This window comes from Lottia gigantea (assembly GCF_000327385.1).
Source record: "Lottia gigantea unplaced genomic scaffold LOTGIsca_5, whole genome shotgun sequence".
NCBI lineage: Eukaryota > Metazoa > Mollusca > Gastropoda > Lottiidae > Lottia > Lottia gigantea.
Genome location: NW_008709715.1, coordinates 1,632,912 through 1,643,168, shown reverse-complemented (window position 1 = coordinate 1,643,168; position 10,257 = coordinate 1,632,912). Strand labels below are relative to the sequence as shown.

The following is a 10,257-nucleotide window of genomic DNA, read 5'->3' as shown; positions in this document are numbered from 1 at the left end:
ATATTTCTTAAAGATTGGACGGAATCGATAAGACAGGTTTCAGCACTATAACAAGGCCAACAAATTATCTTCAATTTACAACATACAAATACAACAATAGTAACTAAAATATAATTGACAAGAGACAACAAAGTTATATAGAGATAAGAACAGCAGTTTAGACCACAATTAGTCAATAGATACAAAAGTACCATAATAAGTCAGTATATAGTAAAAAGTAAATAAGCAGTGTGTATAAGACATATAGAATCCCACAGCAGTAAATTAAGTTTTGAGCAAATCTTAATGTTGCAGTTTTTCCTGAAAAAAATCCTCATGGACGAGAGAAGAAAATCGTTTTGGACGGGAAATTAAGTGGACGGAAATGCATAGAAGTTAAAAAAACTTACGCAGAAATATGAAGAAAAAAGAGAATTCGGTATATTGCGTTCTGAAAATTTGCATTATGCGCTAATAGATACATATTTTATAGATATCACTAGTATAAAATATTACCAATTCGATAAAATTTCGTATCTTTTATTCCGATTCACAAAGAGGAGATGGACGGATGGTTGTATTCATTTTTGGGTACTTCATGTATAGTGTTGACATTGACTTTAACAGTATCAAGAGAAAGAATCTCCTCGTTCTAACAACAATTTTACAACAGTTATTTGTCTATCTACATAAAGTTAAATAATTCAGATGTTTATAATTTAAATTTCATAACTTCAACCAAATTAACTCTTGCAATAAGCGATACTGAAAAATACTAACGTGAAATCTGAATTAATTTAACTGTTTATTTTTGGCATATGATCACAAAATAATTAATATGTAGGGTAACTTGCAATAATCAAACAATCTTCATAATTTAAACTTAACAAATAACAGTAAACTAATTATCAACTTCCGCCAGTCCGCTATGGGAACTACTTCCTCTTAACATTCCCTTCATATTGGCTTTATTTGCAGCTTGTTCCTTAGCATTCATACGTTTAGCAATACCATCTTCATCCATATAGATATTGGAAATAGAAGTCAGAAGCTTATCAATACGGTCTGGGAAGTTATTGACATTGTCTTGAGGTTTGCCATCAGCTCCTATATTAGAAGGTTCCAGAGTGTTGGCAGGAGCAGCTCCAATACCTGTCCATCGCTTGAATCTTCCTACCATAAAATCCACAATTTCATAATCATTGTTAACCTTGTTAATATCTTCTCGTACAGCTCCAAATGTTTCATTGAGAATAGAGAGGAACATGTTCACCAATATAAAGGTAATGGTAACCACAAAGAAGAAAACAAAGATCTGAAATAAGGAAAATAAATAACGTGTAACAATGACTATTGACACAACAGACATTGTGGTGAGTAACTGCAAAGTATTGTCTGAGCGCTAACAAAAAACATCTTCAACAAGCAAAACCGCGGAAAAAAACTCCGAAATTCCAAGACGTGGCATATCGCTTAACCGTAGATGCAATGAACATTGAATTGTAATGGATTTTGACTAATCAAATTTGTTCTTGAATAGGGGTCTGTGTAGGATAGCACGACATACCTGTGTCAGTACTGGCTCAACCATAGCCATACTGTAGATATCAAATTTACCCATCATCATCAATACACCAGATTCCATTGAGTTGATAAATGTTTGGAAAGCTGTGCTGAGATTCATGAACGTCAAGTAGAAGAGTTGCATAAAGGCCATGTAGACAATCAGGAAAATGATACCAAAATGCATTAAACTCTTGGAACCGTTCTTAAGTGTTGCAGCAACCAGAGCCATCCGCTTGTTGAATCTCAAGAGCTTGAGGAACTTCAAGGTGGCAAAGAAGACCAACCAACCAATCATGTAAGAGAAGACCTCGTTCCAATATCCAACATATTGAAATTTCATGTATTCGTTACCATGTGATCGAGCAAATACAGCTGTTAGATCATTGGTCACATATAGACGATAGAAGTAGATGATAACAGCTCCTAATGATGCAGAAATTATACCAAGTTCTATTATATTCCAAAATTGTGTGAAATACCCAAATCGTTCCTTGTAAAAAGCTTTCAAAGCTCTTATGATAAACCATGCGGTAAAGATTAGATATATCACTTCACATGCAATCTGGAATAACATTACCGATGACATGTAAGGTAGTAATAGAGCAGGTTCAAATCTATGTGATGTTGTTACACCACCAGCAGAATCAAATTCAGCAACAATGGTTGCAATGGCAAATAGATTAATTTGGGCATTATAGATGGTAAATTCAACAAAAACTGCTCTTGTATATTGGTCAATCCAATCATCATCTTCTAATTCCTTCAATACATCTCTGACACTATCTTTGGATCCTCTAAGCTGCACTACATAGCCACCTCCACTATACATTTCATGTTTACCCCAGTAAGGATAGCCATTTAATTCATTTGCTGTAGTATATCTCCATGGTCTTGAGGTATCATTATAGGACTCGCCGCTAGCTAGTTTTTGCCATCTTGGAAGGTATGTACCTTCATCTTGATTCTCAAAGGAATAAGCTTCATTGCATTCTGGTATAACACCATTCATAACTCCTCTAATTTCACACAGACCTATGAAATACAACATTGACAATTCAGAGCTTGGTAAGGCATTTTCAAATTGCTTTGTGAACCTTTAGGGTTTTTGTTCTAATGAAGAAGGGTTTGATTTCTTCTCTTGATATTTACATTCGTTCCGCAGCTAACAGAAACAGCTGCAGCATCACAGAAGCTTTTTACTTTGACCATTTTTAATACCGAGGTAATTGCGAGACACAATCTGAGAGTAATACAGAAGAAGAAAAGAGTTTAAACCAATTCTTACCAGGTTTTACACGAAGCTGCCTCATAGTTGCGTAACCCATTATTCTGGAAACTTTATCATTGACAAAACCACGTAGTAATAGGGGTGGGTCTGAATTATAATAGTTACTAGCTCTTATACCATTTAGTAAACCACTTTGAGACCATTTCCAGTATTCAGCAGTATTTCTTACCTGTTCAAAGATAATCCCGTCATTTATGAAATCACCAAATTACTTTAATGAAGATTAAAGAGACAGATTCACCATTTTCGGTGGTTGATTTTGGTCTTGAATATACTGTATATAGAAATAGTCTACAGAAGTACTAGAATTGCACAAAAATATACCCCAAACTTTACTGTCTAATTCTATTTATGTCCATTCAATAATATGTTTCAAGATAAGACGAGTCGTTATTTCAAATTTCAAACGAAAATAATTCTGGACACACATGGATTTAAATGCTCAAATTATAATGGTGAGCTGTGAACACTTTAACGAATAGCTTAGCTAAAAATCTAGTTTTTAAGGTCTAAGGTATGATTGGTCAAACAAATGGCCATGTCCCTTTAATGAAAATTTATAGACAGAGTTACCCAAGGCTGAAGTAAAATTCAGCATCGCAACTTAATGAAAAGTGCTTAGGCCTGAATTTCAAAATATATATATATATATATAAGAGCGATAATCACATGAGTAACATATCCAAAATTAATCCTTGGTGCAACTGGCTCAGACAACAAACTAACCTTAGAGAACCATTGTTTGGTATCATTGTTATCTACAAATGTTTTCACCAGACTATTTTTATAGGTAAAACCATGTGGACTTCTGTTTCTATAACTGATCACCATCAATATCCACAAGAAGAAACTGTAGAAAACAATCTCCCTAATGATTTCCCACATCTTGATTTCATTCAATCTCTGAATTCTAGCTTTCTCCAGTTCAGCAGGGTCTGGTGGTTTATAGCCTATTTTTCGTGGTCGAGTTGCACCGTAACCTAAAATTAGAAATTAAGAATGATAAAAGGATACTAAAGAAGAATTAGATATCTTTAAACTCGATTAACTGTATATTTCATCCATTGTTGGTAGGTTACAATAAATTTTTCTTAAACTTACCATCTTCAAAATGTAAGAACTCCTCATCCGAAGCGAGTTTATGAGATTCCTCATCTTCTACTTCGTCTTCCTCTTCCTCCCCTGGGTTCTTCACAACAAGCGAGAAGAAGATGGCCGTAAGGAACACCTTCACAGGTTGTGTGATGAAGACAGACGTGAAAAAGGACATCAACATCGACGTAATCCACTTCTTACATTTTTCATCTTGGAACGTGATACCATAAAATGTGACAAACGCCAAAGATAAACCAACACCAATCCACAGAACAACCCATCCCAAAATACTGCACCACCATGGGAATTCAAACTTCTTCTTTTTCTTCTTTTTCTCCGATCTCAGTGCCTCATATTGCTGAGTTCCCATTCTCGATACAGATGAGAAGGATGTTTCTGGTCTCATGGAAGCTGATGTGCCAGCTCGTTTTTCATCCATCATTGTTGGTGATTGACTAGTCCATACTCCTTCCATACTAGGTTTATCTGCTGTTGGGGTTACACCGCTACGTTTTAATGCTTCGTCTATTCTGGATGGTCTCATTTTCCTGGCGCGAGATTTTCTGAACAGCGTAATAACCAAGAAATTGATAGGGAACACGATTAGATTTACTGCAATACCAATAAATATCTGAAAGGAATAAAAGTTGAAACAGTTTATCTCGAGAAAGTGTAAAAACAAAGTATTTCTTGGCAGATAAACGGCAGCGTTTATAATCTGATTGTATATTGTCAAATATTTGATTTAATTCAGTTAATTGGAGTGAGTACAATCCAAATCAATCCTACCTGTTCAGGAGAGAGAGCAAACGGACCAAAGTTATAGGCAGTAGACGAGCTTAAATCTTGACCATAAAACATTGCATTTCCCAACATAGAAACAAATAGTAGCAATAGACAACACGATACACGCTGTACTCTGGTAAATCTACTGTTAGCTGGTCTTGCTACCACCGAGAACCAAAGATGCCCATCGACCAAACTCTTTCTAGATTTCTCTGCGAATAAATGGCCAAACTCTGTCATTTGTTCTTTCCCAGCGACTGGGATAACTCTGTCTACCTGAAATGTGGAAAAGCGTAATTGCTTATGGTTCTAGTAGCCACCAGCCTCATTATATTAACAGTACAGAGTTTGCAGCCAATATTAATGTATTGAGGAACAGAAATAGGGTCTGAAGCTACAACTGATTTCATGATTTGAATAACAAGCTCCAATCAAAATTCCTTTGAAACATGTTTGTATTATGAAGCAGAAATGATTTAAATTTAAGTAAAATAAAAATGACATGTCAAAATCCAACCTGTCCGTCATCTTCTTCTACAGCAAACCATTTATTACTGATAAACACAAAACGTTGGTTAGTCTGTACATCACGTACTAACAAATACTTCAAATACCAGGATGCCATCTTGGTTTTTCCAGAATTATCATGCCATACTCGAGCGTAATTTAATGTTCCAAGTGGTCTGGAAAGGAAGTTTATTTCAAGTAACAGCTTTGCATTAAAATTATATGATACTACAGGATTGTCAGATTAGTTGGCAAAGACAAATCATCTTCCTATTTTTGGAGAATCATATTGGCAGATAAAAAGAAGCAGTAAATCCAGTCTCTAACGATCCGCAATGTAAACGATATCCAAAATTACAATTTGACAATTATTCAGTATTCAGCTATAGAGATTTCAAACATGATGTCAACTTAATTTTTCTTAAAATAAAGAAAATATTTAACATACCTGGGCACAGCCACTAAGAACGCATCAACAGCGCCACGACGGAATATCTTTCTTTTATCATCACTAAACATTCTAACATCAGTTTCATCATATTCACCAGACAATATAAAGCATACCTATAATACAAAAAACACCGATTTTCATATCGTCAATCATATGGTTGGCCGACAAGATCGTTGCATTCGTCTCGTTAGATGGGCAACCACATCCAATTACACTGTTCGTATTCAAGTGTAACACTTCTTGCATGACATTGACAATAAAGACTATATTTTGTTCTTTCCAAAAGCATTTTTTAGTAAATCAATAGCAATAAACAACCAGACATCTTTACCTTTGAATCGGTTCCAGCATTTCGTCTCATTCCAGTAACAACACAAACTTCATAGTAGTATTTATCTCGTGGATCATTATCTTTTAACGGTGTGAGTCCAAGCTGAAAGTAGAATTTTAGATTACCATATTCAGATGTCATGTGCACTTTTGAACACTTCTTCAGCAGCCATTTCATGGAGATTATTGGTTTCTTAGTGTTGTAATTACAATGTTTTGGGTCCAAAAAACCTTCTGATAGACAAACTGCTGAAATTGTTTTAAAACATACATATCTGTCAGCAGGACAGTTTGGTTTGAAAATTATATAATTCTTATACTATAAGACGAGCATAGAAATCTATGGGACAATGATGAGAAATATACTCACCCTTTCTATATCTTTCTTGTCCTCTCTTCTGGCCCAGATCACAGCTATCAAATACAATGCAGCTATGACTATCTCGGTTATATACAGAGTCGGATTCTTTGAAAAGTCAGAATTGGAAAACACAAAGTTCCAGTCAATGGTATTTGGTACCACCACCCAACCACCAGCAAATGTTGTTAAATGATTACAGAAACAGTGAGTTACAAGTTCATCTGTTTTGGGGCCGACCTGTAAATTAAACCATAAATATTTTTTACATCTAAAACCATGACAACGACATTTAGTAAGCTCCCATGTCGAATGGGCAGTAGATGATACATAAATTTTCGCAAGGACAAACCGACAATGAGATAATTTATTAAACGACAATTTAACAAAATGTAACCCCACAAAGGAATAAGACAATATCTTTGCAATTCTCGAAGAAATTCAAGAATACATCTAAATGTGAGTAACACATTGGTATCTTACCCAACATCCTTTAGAAGACCAGTCATTGATGTCTTTATCAAAGAAATAACACCCAGTACTAAATACACGTATTTTATATTTCTCTGATGGGTTTCCAGTTCCTTTTTCATAATTTGGTAAGTCGAGAGCTGTTTGGTAGTTAGCTGTATATTCTGATGGATCTAATTGTCTGACACCAATATATACTGTGCCAATATAATCATTGATCTTTTTGTTATCCAAGAAATAGGTATATCGGTATGGATCGACAGCTGAAAAGAGATGAGATATGAAATGAAAATTTGGATGAGCTTGATACCAGTTTTTTTTTTTTTAAAAATAGGCTACATTTAAAAGTTCCCTCGTGGTTATCATAAATTTATGAGAATTTTTTACACTAAATTGATTTCGTAGGTTGTGTGATAGAACTCACCAGAATTATCAGGAATGATTCCCATGAAATCAAAGAGCTTTTCTGGAATACTTGGGAAATCACCAAATCTAACAAGGACCAGAAATTTCAAACTGATATCTTGTACATTGAATTGGACGTGTAGTGAAGCTCCCTTTTTAGATATGTTCATCTTATGGTAGTACAAATAGTCCCATTTTACAATGAAGGGATCTGCTGTCTTGAATTCAGTCGGCGGTGAATTTTTATCCTTCTCAATTGTAAATTCAAAAGGTGTTGCTAGGTCTTTGATGATTTGGGGATTGCCATTTTCGTCAAATATGTCTATTACCAAACCATTAGTTGTTGGACCAAGATCATCAGAATGTTCCGAGTACTTGTATGGTAAACTGGCAGTTTGTAAGAACTGAAAAATAAACATGATATGTATGCCTTGGTCATCTTCACAATGTCAAGCTATTACCTTCGGCTTATATCCCATTTTTTTGCATCAAGGAATGAAGCGATTTAATTGGCTTGTACAGCCCTCGACAGAAAGAATGTCATTCTGGCTTTGTGTTAACAGACTTTAGTCGAGGCCTCTGTTTTGTTATATTTGTGGCGTGCTATCCAATCAAATCACTAAATTTACAAACTTCCGTGATACAAAAGAGACGGTTATTAGAGTCAAGGTATAAGCCGATGGTAATAGATCGACATTGAGAAGATGTCCCTTGGTCGATGCTGACATTTTTATCTTTATCGTACTGTTGCGTCATGGATTATTCTGAATAAGTTAAATTTCCGTGTGTCTTTCTTGCATTTATCACTTACTTGTAAAACGAGAGAATCATTTTCATTTTTGTTTCCACCAGGGAAGAGTGCATTTATATCATTAGGAATTTTCAGATATGAATTGGAATCCTTCATTTCAACAGTATTTCCTAACATGGACTTGGCATCCTGGTTCTGTATGACACCTTTGATTCTGTTGGTAACAAAGTCTATCTCTTCACCGGGTACAGAATTCTGAGAGAACCCTTGCGTTAATAATGATACTGTTTCTACTGCTTTATCTATATACTCAGTTGACTGAAATAAACAAAATGTATAAGGATTGTTTCTTATAAGATATAGTCTGTAATGTCTGGGGTTTGCTTCTAGCACAAGCATTGAAATCATAATTCATAATATATAAGAATATCCATCCAAACACAATGTAAATTAATGAATCATTTTAGTATAATCAGTGGGTATATACTGGGTTGTTTTCTGTCAATAACCGATTTACACATCCAAACAAAAATACGAACTGTTTCAACAATGCAAGAAAATAAAAAATCTAACTAAGATTTAGTATAAATTTCTAACTTATCCCAACTAATCCCCATTCTAAAATTTCCACTCTTTTTTCCATTAGTGTCTCAAGTTAAACACATATAAAAAACGCACTTTGTAATAATAGAAAAACTACCTTTTCGCCGGCATGGTTTTTATGAGTATGCTGACTGTGTACATTTCGTGCTGCGTCCATGTCTTCTGCTACGATTGCTGCAATAAAAAAAGAGCACGTTAACAAATAAACGAACAAGATTTCGTATATCAGTCAGTTATAACTAACTTTCATATTTCAAATCACAAGAATGTCATTTTACTTTATTTTCACTGTAGACAATCCAATCCAGAAAGTGCATCAGGACCTTTGGAACACCGACAGTTGAAGGAACTTATTGTAATTACAGCTCTATGGATTACATCTTGGTCTGAGGTTACTTATATTTAAATTCATTTGATTAATTGTAAAATCAAAGCGTTACCTCCTTTTGTATTCTCCCAGTTGGTATCATAGATTTCAAATTCTGGCGATTCTTTAGCTTCTGCTAACTCTGTTAAAGAGGGGTTATCACCATTAAATCCTATAGCCTGTGCACAAAATAGACAGATTAGTATTTTCTCACATTTTCACATATTTTACTAACCTATATTAGTTCCAATACAAAGAAATTCCGCAATATCTGAATCATATTCAGTCAATTGCTACATGTCTTAATACCGCAGCGCCAGTACTTTATTATATTATTATTTTTTTTACATAATAATTGATCCTTGAACTGTTTCAGAATCTGTTAAGTTCCATTTAGCAATACTTACGTCAAGTGCTGCGCCTACAGTTCCGACCATATAAATATACGTCTGTTTTCGATCTTCATATGAAATACCAGTCATGTTTGACAAATACTTAGCCATATCTAGTGTCTTTTCAAGAGAGGCTTCCTGTAAATATATCAATAATTCACCGTAAAGATTTGACGACAGCGTACCCCAGCTCAATAACACCAGGGAAAGATCGCCCTTTTCAAAGATAGACGTTTAAAAATGGATTCTCACTTGTATCACTTGTAGTAATGTTCTCCAAATTTTTACAGATGCTATCCTACTTCGTGCGGCAATTAAGTATTGAATGATAATAATTTGAATGATACAAAAGGTAAAAATATCAAATGGACAGGTATGAAGAAATTAATTTTTCCCTATTTAATATTGACTTCAATAGCCAACAAAATCGAACTTTAAACAGATCTTTGGCCATTTAACCATATCCGTAATTGCCCAATATAACCTAGTTAGATTTGATATACTATTGATCAGAGAACAAGCAATTTGAAACATAAACATACACTAATTAAGTAAATATTGAGATTGGTGTTACACTTACAGCAGTTTTTAATGTAACCTCTTCAGGATAATGTAAGAATTCTGTTAAACCACTAGCTATCTGTTTAATGGAAGTGATACTAGCAGATGTTAATGATGTGAGAGCTAAAACACCTTGTTGTTTCAACTGCAAGAAAAATTGGATTCATTATGAAGCATTTATGTTTTCTGGAATGCAGAATAAACAAGTTTTTGACTAGCAAGATACGCAGATAAATTTTCAGTATATCAAGGATGATCACCAATCTCTGTCAAATTGTTCCAAAAAATCTAACTTGTCTAAGACATTGTTGATTTAAACCAACGCAATAATAAAATTCATTCATGAC

The 10,257-nt window shown here is 34.4% G+C and overlaps 1 protein-coding gene across 1 annotated transcript in view; it reads right to left on the bottom strand.

The window, feature by feature from the left end:
* Positions 1-768: 768 nt before the first annotated feature.
* The window catches only part of LOTGIDRAFT_228960 (hypothetical protein), a gene marked incomplete at its 5' end in the record, with an annotated part of 33,017 nt that continues 23,528 nt past the window's right edge, over positions 769-10,257 (bottom strand). Inside the window, 17 exons of the mRNA XM_009061816.1 lie at positions 769-1,294; positions 1,547-2,577; positions 2,831-3,002; positions 3,560-3,813; positions 3,935-4,559; positions 4,718-4,990; positions 5,232-5,397; positions 5,670-5,785; positions 6,004-6,105; positions 6,373-6,600; positions 6,844-7,094; positions 7,256-7,640; positions 8,048-8,305; positions 8,688-8,764; positions 9,031-9,136; positions 9,365-9,487; positions 9,930-10,055. Of these exons, the coding sequence (XP_009060064.1) occupies positions 881-1,294; positions 1,547-2,577; positions 2,831-3,002; positions 3,560-3,813; positions 3,935-4,559; positions 4,718-4,990; positions 5,232-5,397; positions 5,670-5,785; positions 6,004-6,105; positions 6,373-6,600; positions 6,844-7,094; positions 7,256-7,640; positions 8,048-8,305; positions 8,688-8,764; positions 9,031-9,136; positions 9,365-9,487; positions 9,930-10,055 (4,707 nt within the window). The 3' untranslated portion in view covers positions 769-880. The remainder of the gene's footprint in view (positions 1,295-1,546; positions 2,578-2,830; positions 3,003-3,559; positions 3,814-3,934; positions 4,560-4,717; positions 4,991-5,231; positions 5,398-5,669; positions 5,786-6,003; positions 6,106-6,372; positions 6,601-6,843; positions 7,095-7,255; positions 7,641-8,047; positions 8,306-8,687; positions 8,765-9,030; positions 9,137-9,364; positions 9,488-9,929; positions 10,056-10,257) is intronic.